Source organism: Pagrus pagrus (genome assembly GCF_965226575.1).
Source record: "Pagrus pagrus genome assembly, chromosome: 20".
Lineage (NCBI taxonomy): Eukaryota > Metazoa > Chordata > Actinopteri > Spariformes > Sparidae > Pagrus > Pagrus pagrus.
This window is the reverse complement of record NC_140207.1, coordinates 6,619,327-6,636,527: the sequence shown is the minus strand read 5'-3', so window position 1 is coordinate 6,636,527 and position 17,201 is coordinate 6,619,327. Positions and strand designations below refer to the sequence as shown.

Genomic DNA, 17,201 nt, shown 5'->3' with positions numbered 1-17,201 from the left:
AAAGTTACGAGACTGGTCCAATTTTTATTGTCATAAAGTCTAATTTTCCCTCCTTTTCATGGCAGCATTTGTCTTCCGTACCTGCCTGACCTTGAAGTAATTAAACACAAAATTACATCAGAACCTGCCAAACTACAAACATCCCGGCACACATCAGCCTCAGATAACCTCCCATCGGACATGTGTTTGTGCTGAAGCACTAAAAACGAGAGTAGAAGATCTGGGTCCAAAGCCCAGCTGTGGGTCCACATTCCTGACTCCTGCCATTGGTCCCTTTTCACAAAAAGTTTGACCTCTGTTGTCTCCGTCTGTAAAGAAGCAGGGCGCTCAGTGTTGACAAGGCCAGTACAAGTGAAGGACAGTGGGTCAAGGACCAGCAGCTGTCTCAACATTGCCACCTTTTTTTTTGCAGCTTGGATGGCCTGTAAGGTCACAGGAAAGTCAACAGTGCGCAAAATGAAAAGTGACAGTCATGGAGGAGGAGATCATTTCGGTCACGCATGGACAAAACTTCCCATTTTTTCCTTCTTAAATGCAAAATTTGAGCCAGAAGTCATGTGCTGTGATTCAGTAAAAGTTTCCTCTTCCCTCAGTGGGGAATTCCTGTATGCAGAACAGGGGAGGTGAAGGGTTAATTTGTGGCCGGGGAAACCTGATGCTAATTAAGTCTGAGGAATGCCACATACTGACATCGTAGCGCAGGAGCCCTCAGAGTGGGTCAGGCATGGAGAGAGGCAGCAGTAATGCGTCTGTCTAATGTTTTTACTCCGTACTGACAGACCTGAGAGGCAGCCTCACACAACCTGGAGCTGAAGGTAATCGTCTGTCACGAGCTGTCTCTCTCTCAAGCATGATAAAGTTTATTTTCATGACTGATTGACTTTTTCTTGGAGATTTCCTCCAGATGTATTATTTGGGAATCTAACTTTTCCCCTCTTTTTCAGGGAGGAAGAGATCAAGCTGATGCAAAAAATGGTTTTAGTGGCACCGGCGCTGTTGCTGCTCCTCTCCTGGGCATCGCTGCAAGCTGTCGCAGAGATCTGCCGGGGGACGCACTGCTCCGGCGCGGAGCACGCCGATCCAAGACCGTGCACCGGCGCGCACTGCCCGGGGAGCCGATCCTCCAGACCTCCCCGCCAGTACAACCCGACGACGCAGGGGAGGGCGGCGCAGATAGTCGCCAGCCAACACCACGCGTACCCGGGCTCTCCAAGAGCGGCGTCGGAAGCGCATCACCCGGCCGCGCAGCCTCTCCGCGGGCGGCACGGTGACAGCGGCGGCGGTGCGCGGTTCAGAGCGCTGGAAGCTCTGCCCGCGGGGTGCACCGATGTGGACTGCGCCGCTCTTGTGAAGCAATTTCAGCCCACTAATGACACCCGAGACTGTAGAGGGATCGAGTGCAGACTGCCGCTGAGGATACGGCCAAGTAAACCTCGAGCGAGGTCGTGTGTGGGAGAGGGATGTCTGGTCGGATCAGAGGAGAGCGTCTCCTCCGCCGCCGCCGCCGCCGCCAGCCAGCTCCCTCCTCCTGTCCATCTGTCCGACAGAGCCGCGCAGTTTCTGGGAGATTTTCCGGAGCTTGGATATCCGTCGCCGGAACTTGGCAGCGCGCCTTTGGGTGTCCAACTCACATGTGACATCAAGCCAGGTCTGCTATCATCATCATAAATGTCATCTTATAAAATTAACTGTTGTGTTTAGTTGATTAAAGGCTGATTAATCTCTATAAAAGGGGCTTGTGAGACATTTCTGGTTGAGAGACAAGCTGGTGAATTATTATCTTGGCCTGATTTACCAAAATGCATTGCGTACTCCTCTTTATTGGCTTTGCCCCCCTTTTCCCACCTGTGATCAGCAAAAGTGGATTATGGTCTAGAAGGGAAAAGGAAGACTGTGTTGACCTTTATCTCCAAATGATATCTGCAGCCACTCAACTGGAAAAATGTCTCAGAGTCAATTGTCCAGAAAATGTTTGAGCTTTGATGTCTGTCCATATAGGAAACTTTCATCGACTCGGCCAACAGGAAGGGGTCACTGGGTGTTCACACTTTGTTCCTGCACATCTCATTTACTCGCCTCCTCCACCCTCTGTCTGATCTCATCTTTCATTCTGCATCAGGTGAGAATGAGGTTCCCTCCGAAGATGCCCTCATCCTGCACCTCCAGCTGGCCAAGGGTCAGGAGAAGCTGGTGGAGGCCCTGCGAGCCCAGCAGGTTGTCATCCGTGACCTGCAGCAGAAGCTGGCGGACCAACAGGAGGCGCTGCTCTCCCAGCAGAGGGAGATCCTGGATCAGCAGCGGCGCATGTACGAGCAGATGGACGTGGTGAAGGCCCAGTACGGCCTCCTCTCGGACACCGTCAAGCAGGTCTCCTTCCAGGGCCTGCAGGGCGAGCTGCAGAGCTACTTCGAGAACCACCTGGCCGGGCTGCAGAGCCAGGCCCGCAGCCACCTGCAGAAGTCCTACGCAGTCCACAAAATGGACGTGGACACGAAGGTGATGGATGTAGTCGGGGAGGCTCATTTGCCTCAACCTCTGCTGGGGTGCCCGACGCCCTGTGGGCAGGAGGAGTTCTGCGATTTTCAGAGGGATCCACCTCAGTGCGAGAAGTGCACCATGTGTCCGCCGGGCTTCTTTCTGATCTCGCAGTGTTCTCCGACTGCAGACAGGATGTGCCAGGTGTGTGACCTTTTCAGATACTGATGCTTCCTTTTTGAATAACAGCCTTGTCGCTGTATTTTTACCGTTGTCTTGATGGTGTGACTGATATCTGTCTTGTATTTGTGTTATCTGTGATGTGTGAAAACCACCTGCAATCAGGCTTGACTGGGTTTCAGCTGACAGCTGTCAGTGGTTTTCAAGCATGTCAGCAACACTGAAAGGAGACACTGTATTGTAATTGTTGTTGGAGTTTTAGCTCCTGTCTCTCTTCTGAATATCAGGTCTGGTCTGATTGGTCAGCTCTCACAGGCCCGAGCTGGCGCCGCTCAACCGTGTCTCTGCTCGGCTCTGTCGTGCGTTCAGCTTCCAGTTAGCTTCAATTTAAGCATGCAAACGTGTGATGGGGTGACATAGTGATGTCGAGAAGTCACGGAGTTAAAGGCAGGACTACTGGCGAGGCGTTTAAGGAGCAGTGTTGTCTGTGGGAGAGAGGAGCTCCCGCTGGGCTTTTTTGACTTTCAAAATCTTTCACATGCACGAAAACATGGAAGGAAAGGAAATAACTGAAAAAGCAAAAAGGCAAAAAAATATCAGCTGTCTGTAGTTTCAGTGCAGAAACAACAACACCGGCAGCCAAAATCGCCTGAAACCTGTTATTATCATCCAAAATGTATTCCTGATGATACTCTTAATTTGTATAAATTGCAGGACAGAGATGAATGCCTTGAATTACCAAACATTTGTGGAGAGCGAGTGAAGTGCCTTAATACTCCAGGTGAGTTCAACATGTTGCTTATTTTCCCCCTAGAACCATTTCCTACCTTTCTTTTATTCATATATCATCATGGTTGGCTACAATCCTGAAAAACAGAAGCCTTTTTTTTCCACTGACAAAAAAAAAATCCTAATGCACTGCAGCTCTTATATCTTCTCTTCACTCCTTGGATTCTCTCTGGTCTTGACTCCACAGGGGGCTTCAGATGCCTGGGAGTGTCTGACAGAGATGCAGTGATGGGCTTGTGCGGTCACGACTACTTCTACAACCAGGAGCTGCAGGAGTGCCAGGCCTGCTCTGACTGCGACGGAGAGCCTGTCGCTGTTCCCTGCACAGCCGTCATTGACTCTGTCTGCGGCCCGTCGTCAGAGAGCCGCCTCTCCCAGTCTTGGAGGGCCAACGTGGTGGTTCCCCCTCCACGGACTTCTGGCGCCAACATCTTCCCCGGGCTTCAACTAAAAATCCGAGGCAAAGAGACGACGGATCTGCTGTCCAACGAGGCGGGGCAGGTGACGTTCCTGCAGCACGGCCTGGTGTGGTTGGATCATAACTTTGCGATAAAGCACAGCTGCAGGAACTTCCTTCAGGTGGGGATGAGGCTCAATGGGAGCCAGGAGGAGGAGGGTCGGGACCTCAGTGCTGCTCGCATCGAACAGCCAGATGGGAAGTACTTCCAGGGCGTCAGCATCAGCAGCGGAGTCGAGGTGGAGCCCAACCACACCTTCACTCTGCTGCTGAAGAGCCCAAATCAACACTGCAACCACAGCAAGGATATTCACGTCTACGACGTCACCACTCCCTCTTTCAGCCTGCTCTGGTTGTCTCATGACACCGGTGCCGTAGCTATGACGGCTCAGTTGTCCCTGTTGGCGCACTACCAGACCAGCTACCGCCCAACTTTCCGCATGACCTCAGTGTCCGACCCGTACATGATCATGCTAAGCCACGACAACCGCGGCGTGCGCTTCACAGAAAGCGGTGTTGTGAAGTTCGTCCTCCAGCAGGCGCTCTACTCCATGGGCCAAACCTGCATTCGAGAGGGTTTCTCCCTGATCGCCTACACTAATCACAACGGGACCGGCCAGGAGGTGATGCAAGCCTTCAAGACGGGCGTCAACTACAGGGACACCTCCATCACCCTCTCTGGCGCCGTGAGCGTGGACAGCGGGGACACGCTCAGCTTTGAGATCTCATCTCCGTCCCAGTGCAACATCCGCTACTTCGGGGACAGCACTGGGATCAGCATGCTGAGCCTCATCTGGATTCCTTCGGCGGTGTCATCAGCCCTGACTGCTACTGTGTCCAGGACCGGTCTGCCCTCCGGAGCAGTCAGGAACAAGCCGCTGTTATTCCAGCAGATCAGCGCCGACACGCCGCAGGTTCATTTGGCGCGCTCAGGGGAGCCGAACAGCCGGAAGAACTTTATATTCCACGAGAAAGGGACGGCGAACATAGCCCTGAACCTGAAGCTGATACACTCTTGCAATGTTGTTAAACTCACCTTGCAGCAGGTGGGCGGTCAGGGCGGGCAGGCAGGTCCTGTGGCTCAGCAGGTGTCTGGTTATATGCCTGAGGGGAGCCAGTGGGCCAGCGTTGGGCTGCGGGCCTCATTTCAGGTGCAGAACGGTACAGCTGTGTTTGTTACTCTGGACTGCATCCGCGGACGAGTTAACCAGATCACACATGAGGGCGGCACTAACATTTCAATCCTCTGGGTTGCAGTTTGATCCAAGAAGGGATGAAACCTTCAGTAACACACTTTGTGGAGAAAAAAAGAAAAAGAAAAAAAGACAGTTTTGCACGATATTGAATTGCAGAGCAGATTCAACAACTTACCAAATGACAGAAGAATACTGTTTGATCATGTATTACGCATATTTTGTCATATTATTGTTTTAAATGCATCCGCTGTTTAGACTTTTATTGTGAAAATCTCTTTTGTGTATGATACATCCTGTAAGTACTGCCTTTGCTTGAAGTACTTCGGCTGGTTGAGCAGTGACCAATTCTTCATGTGAGTGTGTGTGTGTGTGAGTGTGTGTGTGTGTGTGTGTGTGTGTGTGTGTGTGTGTGTACAGTATGTATGAGTGTGTGTACATACATGTGCAGTGGTGCTTATATATGTGTGTGTGTGTATGAGCGTGTGTAAACACACACTGGCATGCCTACTTTTGCATATGAGTCGTACGTATAACCTACCATTCCTGCACATATTTAACTTGCGTACTGTATGTAACAAACCTTTCTGTATTATATTGTTAGGCGTTTAAAAAAAAATGGTTTGACATTTCAGGAGATATGCTTATTTGCTTTCTGGAGGGTTAAAGGTCATATTGATAACATTTTCATTTAGACGAATCTTAAAAAAAAAAGAAATAAAACATCTACAGAGCTTGTAGAAAGGTGCAGAGTAAAAGTATCTCTACACAGCTGGTTCCAGCGTTTTTGAACTAAGAGTATAACGACGGTGTCACGTTTCGTCAGCGATCAACAGTCTTGATAGTTGCCAGTTTGGGGAAAAGAAATGTAAAAATGGCGTTATGCGCCGAGCATACCGTACTGCCCTAATGCTAGCTAGCTAGCGTTAGCAACATTAGTTAATGCAACAACCACCTGAAGGGGCAGATGACTGGTACAGCAGCGGTGTTGTAACGTAAATGCAATGAACGCTGAATGTTATCAATAACACCTTTAAATGATTGACTACAGTATAATAACACCGTTAAAAGATTGACTACAGTCTCAGCAGCTGGTTAGCTTAGCCTAGCACACAGACTGGAAACAGTGGGAAACAGTTAGCCAGGCTCTGTCAAAAGGTAACAAAATCGACCTACCAGCACCTATAAAGCTTGCTAATAAACGTTATAACTTATCGATACAAAAACTGCAGTAACTTCAGACCGGTAAGACTAGTCTTTGTGCTAAGCTAAGCTAACCGACTGCTCCTGGTAGCTTCATACTAACGGTACCAACATAAAAGTGGTATCGATCTTCTCATCTAACCCCAGAACGTAAAGTAAATACGCATATTTTCCAAAATGTCACGTCCTTCAATGCTCTGAAGAGTTTGTCGTGCAAGAGCTGAACGTATACGAAAATACTATGTAGTAAACTTTAAATACGGAGGAGTTTTGGTTTTTGATGATGTTTTTGATGATATTTATTTGCCTTTTATAAAACAGGACTTTTGCATTTACACTATAGAATGCATATATTTGTCAGACATGAGAAAAATATAAACATATGTCCAGTATATTAATGATAAAGCACTGAGTTGGCAGTGTTGATACTCAAATACATGCAGTGATAGCTCCTATTTTTATTTGCACGCGTATAGTTTAACATAGTATCGTGGAATGTGTCATACTTTGTTATTCTTTTGCCTAAATGCTGTTTCCCTGTGAAGAGTCGCCCATGCGTATCGGTCCTAATTGCCTCTGTGTGTATTCTGTCCTCGAAACAATTAGGCACAATTAAGTGTTGGCAGTGAAGCCGCCACTGAAATTCTTCAGCTTTATTCTCACTTCATTATGTTCAGTGTTTTTTTTCTCTCTCTCTCTCTGTCTGTTGTTGGGCTTTCTGCACATGTCAATGCATGCATGTTTGTTCAACACCAAATAAAATGTACGTATATTTTGCCAGAAAATGAAATTTCACTCCAGCTTATGAAAGCTAAGTTGCCTTGTTGGTTTTAATCCAAAGAAATGTCAACTTCAGGGCCAAAAACAACAATCAGAGGGAAGATATTTCACCGGTTTGCTGGATGATTACCGCAGGCCTGTATGTGTTTAATTTAGCATCGTGTGCACCTGAAGCATTCCTCTCCAGCCACATCACCTGACCTCTCACGTGACCTTTATTTTATCTCGACATTGATTTTATAGTGGACTTTACCTATCATGAAAATCAACATTTCACAGTGAGCAGCTATTATTTTCCATTAAGTTTAAGGGTAAAAGTTTAACTTTCAGACGTTACTCATTCCATTTAATCTCCAACACACTGAACCCATTTCAAAGCCACCTTATTCAGCAGCAAAGGTGCCAAATTTGCAGACATAATACCTGGAAAGTCGTACGCTGTGTTTTCCTCTCGATTGGTCTTAATCAAGTTTAAATTATTCCTCCATCTATTACCTATAGCAGAGCTTTTCTTCGGTTTAAACAAATAGCCTGCGAGTCGATGAGAGGGAGAGAAGGGGGGGGAGAAAAAAAATAGGTCTGGTTGTGAGAAACAATCAAATGTTTCTGTCGGTTGTCTGAATTGAAAACAGGTGTGTGAGCGGAGCGGTGCTCCAGATGTCTGACGCTGTAGATCAAATGAGACCCACAGCACATGAAGAGCTTCAGAGACATCAGAGGGAGAAACGGGGACAGTGAGTCAAAGCAGGAAAGAGGAAAAAAAAAAAAACAGGAGAGGAGTTTGTGTTTACTGAAAACGTCGTCTTTAAAGCTCCCGTATACGATATCGTCTGCATTAACAGACAATCAAAGACTACATGCTTGTTTCACCCAACTTTGTAGTTCCCCCTTACCTCTACGACGCTTCTTCTATTTCTAGCAACCAGCAGCTGTTTCCACCAAAAAAAAGCTCGCTTCATGCTTCCCAGCCTGCGCAAAATGGCAGACAGATAAAATTAGCAATTAGCTGGTGAAGCTGCCAAGCCAAACGTCTCGCAGCTATTGCAAAGAGCCAGTTATTTTCTCCTGGAATGGGTCGAGGCCAGAACTAAAAAGTAGAGAATGGAGCTAGATTCATCAAGTGGCTAGAAACACTCCAGACAGGGTGCACTGATTGTTAGGAGACCTAATGCACACAGGTGAGATCCATCAACGTGGCACCCAGTCGCTGAAAGTTTTGCTACTTCTTGGCCACTTTCTTGTGAACAATAACCGTTCGTTAACGACCCAAACCTCAGACCATGACCCACAGTCGAACTATTTGTGATACGCCCCAGAAAGAAAGAGAGGAGACATCATCAGAATTAAAAGACAGGGTTTATTACACACAGCTGGGCTGCACAGGATGAACTTTAATATCTTTGTTGATCTCGCACCGCCATCAGATCGAAATATGATATGTTTAATACTTCATTCTATAACCAAATGCCTGCAGAGCTGATGGCATCTGAATTAGCTCACCTGTACATGAACGTTTGAAGCTAATTAACAATTCTTAGCATGCTAACATGCAACATTAAGAATCAGGCCAGAGGAACCTGCTTAAAATCCACGTTAGCATTGTTAGTGTTGACAATAGCCTTCATCACAAGGCTGTGATCATGCTCAGGTTAGGTTTACTCACAAGATCCACTTGGTTAGGGTTAGGAAAACATCACAGTGTGGCTTAAAATACACGGTTTGGTCGCCACGATCACGGGTGGAGATGGTCCGTCTTCCCGCAAAAAATAGCCGGTTTTGGTCCCACAAAAATGGCTGGAAATGTCCCCAGGTGTCCTTAAAAATATCCGGTGGTGTGACTCCAACTGCGGTCGGCTGTCTGGCAGCCTTGTTGGCTTGTAATAATGGAAAATTAGGAACAAAATTAGGAGCATTTTGAAATACTTTGATTGCGGTCGAGAGGAAAATGAGCTGAAAGCTGAGAGCTCACCAGCTGAATAGCGTAGCCTCATACTTGAACTTGACTTAAACTTAAAATTTCTTCAATTCAGATACAAATAACACCAAAAATGTGTTTTAAAATATGGCCAGGCCTATAAAAAATGTGATCAAGTCAGCGATTGTTACCCATTTGCACCTGAACATAACTTTCTACAGTACAGAAGTGTTTTTGCAGCATTATTCTGTAACTCGATGGCAAAAACCTCCAGAATGAGGACATTTAAATTTCGCAATGGATTTAATTTCCATATTTAGACTACTTAGTGTGATTTATCCCCAGAAGAAACCAACAAGCTGCTTAAAAAATCAGCGACATCATTACAGATTTTCCTCACACCTCGTAAATCCACTGTCGTGCACCCCGACAGTAACGCAGAGCGGGGAGGACTGCAGCATCAAGCCCGACCACACGCTCTAAACATTTCTCTGCAGACAAGAGGCCTCGGCTTTTACAGTAACATCCGCTTCTGATTAAAGCGAGCCTGTCTCCAGCTTTGTCCCGTTTAAGTCAACATCGGAGCAGACTGGGGCCAGGTTTGGGTTAGGAGGGTGTTCACCTCGACCGCAAATCACTGACTGATGTGTCTATTAACATGACACCGTGTTGTAGTTTTCCCAGCACCCATGAACAAATGATGCGGATTTACAGGGTTAAGTTACATATTTTCCAAACTTTAAAATGAGTAATATTAGATGCATTGGCGTGTTTAGTTCCTGAAACGTTCGTGCTTTTTGTAATCATCGGAGATTTCTGTTGTGTTTAAGTTACTTCCTCACATGCCTTCGACTGTTTGAGTCAAGTCCAAACACAAAAACCCCTCAGAAAGCAAATAAACTCACAACAGATGCATTGCGGTGATGAATGATGCCTCTCTGTTTTGCCACAGTTACGCTGGCATGCAAGTCTGCAGCCCATCCAACACGTCCTCAGACCTCAACGTCTGGATAGGGGCGACTCCCAGAACAACATACATGACTGTTGGAGAGTACTAGAGAGAGGGGAACTGGACCTTTGTCGTCACGTGGTTGACGTTAGAAGAGTTTGGTCAGGGTGAGGTACCAAAAGACTTGGGGAAACATCATGGTTGTAATGTAGCATGTTAGGAAAAAGTTACGTGACATAAGTTAAGGATGACTCAACACGGACTTTTGGTTTCAGACGGGACACGAACAGCAGTCTATTGTCTTTGTTTAACCCATCAGTCCACCCCAACCTCCTCCTTCTGCGTACTTCTTTATACTACGTCACCTGACGTCCTCCTTTGCTCCCACCCGACAATAAACGTAAATATGTGTCGTACGAAGCTGCTTGCACAGTCGACCTACATGGCTGTTTTCTGGTGGCTCATCAAACTCAAACTGTTTTACCTTAACAATAAAAACCATGAGCTTTCTTCTTAACCTAACCACGTCGTTCAGGTACCTTTATTCTGAAATTTTAACTGGACGTTTTATGTTCATTACTGCTAACTTGACCAAAGAGGAGACGTTAACATTAACCCGATCATCAGAACAATCTTTACATGTCATGTGTACCATATTGATATTACTTCAAAATGCATCATATCACATCCAGATGATGACAGAGGGGTTCAGAGGGGATGGTGGTGGAGTTGAGCGAGAAGGCCGCCAATCCAGTGACCGCAGATCCAGACTGCGTTTCAACACTGTAAGTGTGAAACCACTGGATATTTTAAAGAAGGCCTCGGGACAATTTCCAGCTGAGTTTGTGGCCGTGTGTTTAACATCTCTACTTTCTCTGCCTCTGAGAGAAGTTTGTCTAACTTTGCTGCATCTTAAGTGCAAAGCTACACACTCCTTATATGTGAGTTCTTCATAAGTGGTTTGTTTTCAGTCTTCGTTTCATCATTAATTCTCCGTCATCCTCCCTTTCGTGTGCGTCCACTCATCTGTCGCAATCCCCTCCCCTCCTTCGTCCATCTGCGCCGGTGTTTTTCTCCTCATTAGAGAGCTTACTGATGCATGAGGCGATGGGCCGGCAGGTCAGTAGCCGCTACACAAAGTGGGGCTCGTATTGAACAGCCTGCGAAAAAGTTTCTCGCTCTGACAAGCACACAAAAAGTTGACCATCGAGCTCGTTGAATTCCTGAGATTTTCTACGTCACTGAACATGGAAAAGTCTATCAGAGACCACTTATTCTTTTATAGTAGTGGTTGGTTTCTTGAGGATGTTTTGTCAGTCGAAACCTCTACTACACTTGGAAATAATCATGCAGGACATGCTGTATCTCCCTTTTCCCAGACTTGGCAAGAGTTCTGCATAGTTCCCTCCAGTGTCGGGTAAATTCCCGGATCACCAGGAATGCAGCATTTAATTTTCTTGTTCTTTAGCTGACCTTAATCATTTCTGCATCAAGGGCGATCCGAAACTCCCGTGCCACGGGGATCAGTCGGTCTGGGCGTGGAAATACATACCTGTGTTGCGTGTGTGTGTGTGCACAATACACACATGTATATGTAAAAGGAAGTGAGGCCTGTCTTGCCGTCTTCATGAAGAGGCCGTTTAAAGCGCTGATGATGAATAATAGGTTGGCTGAATGTGTGCGAGGGAGTCCCTCTGGTGTATATTTAAATGGCGGAGAGATGCTCTCTCACTCATATCAACTCCCCTGTGGTCCGGGAGGTTAATTGCTTTCTCCAGCAGGCGCTTACAGATTAACTATCTCACTGAATGCATCCATACAAATGACTCTGCATATACCACAATAAGTTGGGCAGAGTTGCCTGTGAGTGTGTGTGTGTGTGTGTGTGTGTGTGTGTGTGTGTGTGTGTGTGTGTGTGTGTGGTGCTTTGCAACAGAACATAGTGTATGCTACAGTCAGGTAGGCAGGCAGGGTGCACAGCGAGGTCAGAGAAGCTAATGAGCACGACTGACTTTGATGGAAGAAGCGGGCTCGACAGAGGATGTTTGGACGAAGTAGCCTTCAACAAAAGTGAAACAGTTCTGCATTTATGTGATTAAAGCAGGCGCAACAAGGCAAGCATGGATTTGGTGATTTGCAGGTGAAAAGATGGATATTTTTCACCTGCAAAGTCAAAGTTTTTAGGCTCAGACTGTGTTACAAAAAGTACCTTGGCTACTTGAGTAAAACTAAAGATACTGTGTCTAATTTTACTTTGTTAAAAGTTAAAGTCACCCATGTAGATAGTACTACTCTCATATTAAAGTAAATAAATAAATTTTCTAGCAATAAATGTACTTCAAAAGTACAAGTACAAGTAAAGTATATATATTTGTATATGATGCATACTTTGGGTAAAAAGTAGAAGTAGCAGAAAAAATACTCAAGTATAAGTACCTCAAAATTGTACTTATTTTTGTACTTATGCTCATTATTTCTTTTGGTTATGACGACATTATACTTGCTCAGATCTGAGAACATGGATGTTTCCATGACTTAGTCAGAAGGGCAAAAAACGGACCTAATAACCAGAAGAATTACGTCCATGTGGGATCATTACACACATCCAGCACCAGGGACAAAATAAGAATAAGAAAGTAAGGGTGTGTAGAAGAGCTTGTTGGTCTTTAGTTGCTGATCATATCTTTTGCAATCATCCTTCCTTTACTGTAACCTGCAGCTGCCACATGCAGGTATTAGCCAGAATTTTCAAAACTGTCCTTGAATGTGATTTGTGGTTATCAGGCGATAACACTTTAGCTGGAACCAAAACCAAAAGTGAGCACACTGTGAATGTCGATAATTATCCCCCATTGTACATGTGTGCATGCACAGTTTTCCCACTGTTTCGTTGTGTCTTTTAAAAAAGTTTGGAGACCCTGGAAGCTTGTTTAAAACATGTCTGAGTGTCTGATTGATCGAGCCTCCTGTCACGCCGGAGCAGAGAAGGTGAACCCAAATGCAAGTTGTTTTTCAGGATCACGGCACACGAGGACCAGGCAAAGACAAAGGAAACACAACAGCAGGATCAGGGAAAGACAACGAAGACTGATCCAAAGACTGGACTTGAACACAATCTGCCCCAAAAACACCATAAACACAACACTGCCATGATGCACTATCACCTCATAAAGCTGATATGGCGAACATGTGAGCAAATCCCTGTTTATTTGCAAATAAAAGACATACGGAGCAACATTTGCTTTCATTTCACACCATGTTTCTGTCCAACATTCACTCTGTAGTTTCCAGATGGCAACCAACTGAATACCCCTCCCTTCACTTTCCCCTTCCAAGCATGAAGGAGAACCCGCGGGGGGCTTCAGGTAACATCAACCCAATCACAAAAATTCGTCCTATCAGGTTCAGATTACGTGTTTACGTACTGACTTTCACCGCAGCAGGCGGAGAGGGGATGATGGTGGTGGGGTTGAGCGAGAAGGCTGCCAAGCCAGTGACCGCAGTTCATGACTGCGTTTCAACATTGTAAGTGTGAAACCACTGGATATTTTTAAGAAGGCGTTCGAGACGATTTCCAGCTGAGTCTGCGGCCGTGTTTATCATTTTACAACACCAGGGTTGCAAAACATTCCCTTTATGCTAAATCACAGAAACACCAATAACAAAACAAACTATTTCAAAGAGTGAAGGGAGGAGTCTTCTGCATCTCTTGTGAGATGGCAGCAGGGTGAACAGACTGTGGCTGGGGTGGGTCGTCTTTAAATATCCTTCGGGCTCTGTGCGGACACTAATATCACTGATGTTCTGTAGCTGGTACCAGAGATGTTCTGGGCGGTTTTAATCACCTGCCGTGCATGAACCATACCAGTTTATGATGTTTCCAGGATGCTCTCTGTTAAAAAAAAGTCAGGACATCTTGTGGCGACAAAACCAGATGTCTTTAAGGAGACTTTGTGACAAGTCATGATGTGAACGAAGGGACCAAAAGCAGGTATTTTCAGCCAAAACGTGATCTTTTGTCCATTCTGGGCTACTGTAGAAACATGGCGGACTCCCTGGAAGAGGACCTGCTCCCTCTGTAGATACAAAAGGCTCAATCTAAGGTAACAAAAGCACAACAATTCATAGTTTCTGTTGATCATACACTAATAAAAACATAATAATGAATATTATACTCTCCTCCTCCGTCCTGCACACTGCTCCTTTAAAAACACTGATGAGAGCAACTTAGATGTCTTTTGACCTCCAAACCTCCAAATCCTCACAAGGCAAACTCCTGGCCGGACAGCTGATAAATAACACAACATGTGGGGGGCTGGGGAGAAAAAAAAAACAAAAACGTGCCTTTGCAACTTCTTCTGCTGTCAGCCAAGCATGCGGCCTCTCCCCTAAGGTGACCGGGCTTTCATGTGCTCGCCGAGGCAGTGTCAGAGTGAAACCGAACACCGACGGATGACCTACCAGCTTCTGGGCTGACATTAGGGCAGAGGCAGAGTTCAGCTAAACGTGAACGCCACCAATTCCAACAGACACCAACATCTGGCTCGGCTTAGGCGCCCTACACACACACACACACACACACACACACACACAGACACACGGTCTGTTTTCAGGAAAGACTTCAGTCGTTTATAGGAGCATGAGAATCCTTTTGGCCTTTCTGTCAGAATGCTTTGGTAAGCCTCTTCTCAAGCCAGCCACCCTGATTTTACCATCTGTTGCTGCGCTCATAACTCACCGCCGGAGTTTTGAGAGAAGAGTATCTTCCTCGTCTTAAACTTTACGACATGTTTGCTACACTTCTCCTTTCTGCAACCGGTGTGTTTGGACAGCGCAGCTCTTCCTCTTCTTCTTCGTGTAATCAACATGTAGGATTAGAGCGTCGGGACTTTACAAGGCACCGTGATGCGCTCCACATGGCCCGGCCCGCCGCGAACGCTGAGCAGATCTTCCAGGTGACGCCGGTGATAAACTGCTCACTCGGGAGCGTCGAGGAAGGAACCTCGCTGGGTGAATCTCTGAGAAATGTCTGACCTGGTCATTCGGTCATTACTCTTCTTGTTCCTTGAGTTAATTTTCAGTCTGTTAAGCCAGAGATGAAAATATTTACACTCGGTGGAAGTTTCCCCGTCACGAAGATAACCGCAGCAGAGTCTGCGGAGGCAGCGTGTCAAGGTTGATTGAAATTAATTTGGTCTCCCGACACCAGGATCCAGAATGCGGTGTCGAGAGTGCACATAGGTAACTCCTTGATGATAATTAATGGAGGATGAGCTGACATGTCATTTTGTCTCAGCTTGGCTCTGCAGCAAGAACAGTGGGTCGTAAAACCTCCCCATGTGGGCTGTCAGGGAGGATATCTCGCAAAATGACCACATGTGTGCATCCTGTGTGTCTGATGCTTGGTGGGTCTGTGTGTGTTATGTCTTCAATATGGTTTTGCACAACAGACATGAAACCAAAACCCTGTGGTTGATGGTAAGTGATCTTTAAAGGAAATACTGGCTGAATTAGAGGTTTTTTTGTGTGTTTTCGTGATCCCCAAAAGATGAAACCTCCACATTTTTTTTGACAACCCCCAAAGCTTTCCTCTAGAGCCACCGTCATGCCATAATTTCGACTTATTCGCTTGAAAAATTAAAATATTAACAGGTGTATCTGTTCAGTTATGGATCATATTTATGCAGACGATGAACCCTTTCCAATTTGGATACTCCGTGAGATGTCACCCTTAGGTAAAACTGGCAAATTTGCACTAAAAGCTAGTGAAAAATAATAAGAAACCGATGCAAACAATGAGAAATCCGTTGAGAGATTCATTGTCCCCAGAGGAAGGATCCTCATGTTTCTAGAAACCCCCCCGCTTGTCCTCTTGTACCAGCTTTAGGCCAACATTTCTATTTGTATGCAGCAAATATCAAAACCTGCCGGTCAGATCGTCATCCCCTGAAGATGAACCATTCCCATTTTGTGTCAACCCCATTTACACTTTGAAATTCAGCAGCACTGCAAAACTACTACTCCAAAATGACAATAAAGTTGAATCAGTCCCTTTTCAAGTAAAACTAAACATTATAACCGTCATGAAGGATCGGTTTATGAGGCTGCATTAGTCGTAGCTGTAGCTAAGTTTGTAAGAACTATCTCGGACTCATCTCATTAATTTAGTAACCAAGCAAAGAAAGGAAGGACATGAGGTACAGTTTTCAACCAGATTTGAAGGCCGAGCAGTGAGGCAGATTTTCCTCTTCATCTTCGACTCTGTGGGGTTCCAGATTAATCAGTGACTGCGTTTAACGAACTTGGACCTCGTCTCAAACTGCTGTGTGGAAACAGTTAACTAACTGAATGATTACATGTCATGTTTGTAATGTAATAACCATTCATTTCCTCTGAGCGGCTCCGTTCAGAGCCAGCTGATAGTGTGCTCCCCAGATGTTTTATTAAAATCACTGCTACATATTGTAAATATCTCACTTTCTTATCTGGACCTTTATGTCACCTAAATAAACACATACAGTAACTCTCAGGTGTCTGGTTGTGGCGCTAGTCTTTGTCAGACACGGCGATTATTCCCATTTCCATTTTATTTACTGTATGTGCGTTCGTGCACAGGAGAGGGGGAAGACGAGGCGAAGCATCTGGGAACCTTTCACATACTTGCTTCATCCTCTCGTCTCTGGTTTGGACATAAAAGGAGGCTGTAATCAGAGATGATTGAGACGGATCTGTAAAAATAACAGCTCGTTCAGACAATAACGGAAAACAATATTTATTTGCCAAGAAAATTCCAGCCACATTTGCAGTACATGTCTATTCTGAGGCCTGCTGCTCCCTCATGACTGAAGCGTGGGGCAGCAGTGCCACCTAGAGAGACGTCAGCAACCTGCCAGTGATGTTTCCTCACTGGACTGACGTGAGAATCAACTGTGATTATTATCTTTCTATTATCTTTCAGACATTTTGTGTTCAGATCTGCTCCTAATTTATGGTGCATGTTTAATTAGTTTTGTTTTGTTTGCAAGGCTGCCACGGGTCCTTGAAATCTCTGAAATGTTGTGAATTTGGGTGGGGGAAAATCAGGACATTAGACAAATGGGTCATTGAAAGTGCTTGAAGGCATTTTCTTCTCATATTTTTCTATATTGTTGTCTGTGAGCGTCTGTTAAGCCTGTGTCTGTGTTGGGTCCTTAAATTTGAGGGAATTGGGCCTGGAAAATCCTTGAAAAGTCATTGAATTTACTTTAAGCGTGATTATGT

The 17,201-nt window shown here is 45.7% G+C and overlaps 1 protein-coding gene across 1 annotated transcript; it reads left to right on the top strand.

Annotated features, from left to right (window-relative positions):
* Positions 1–7,076, top strand: nell3 (NELL (neural EGFL like) family member 3). Its single transcript, XM_084341025.1, has 5 exons — positions 1–815; positions 945–1,648; positions 2,120–2,679; positions 3,370–3,436; positions 3,632–7,076. Exons 2-5 carry the CDS (start codon positions 964–966, stop codon positions 5,161–5,163), a joined length of 2,844 nt encoding a protein of 947 aa, XP_084197151.1. The 5' UTR covers positions 1–815; positions 945–963; the 3' UTR covers positions 5,164–7,076.
* Positions 7,077–17,201: the final 10,125 nt, after the last annotated feature.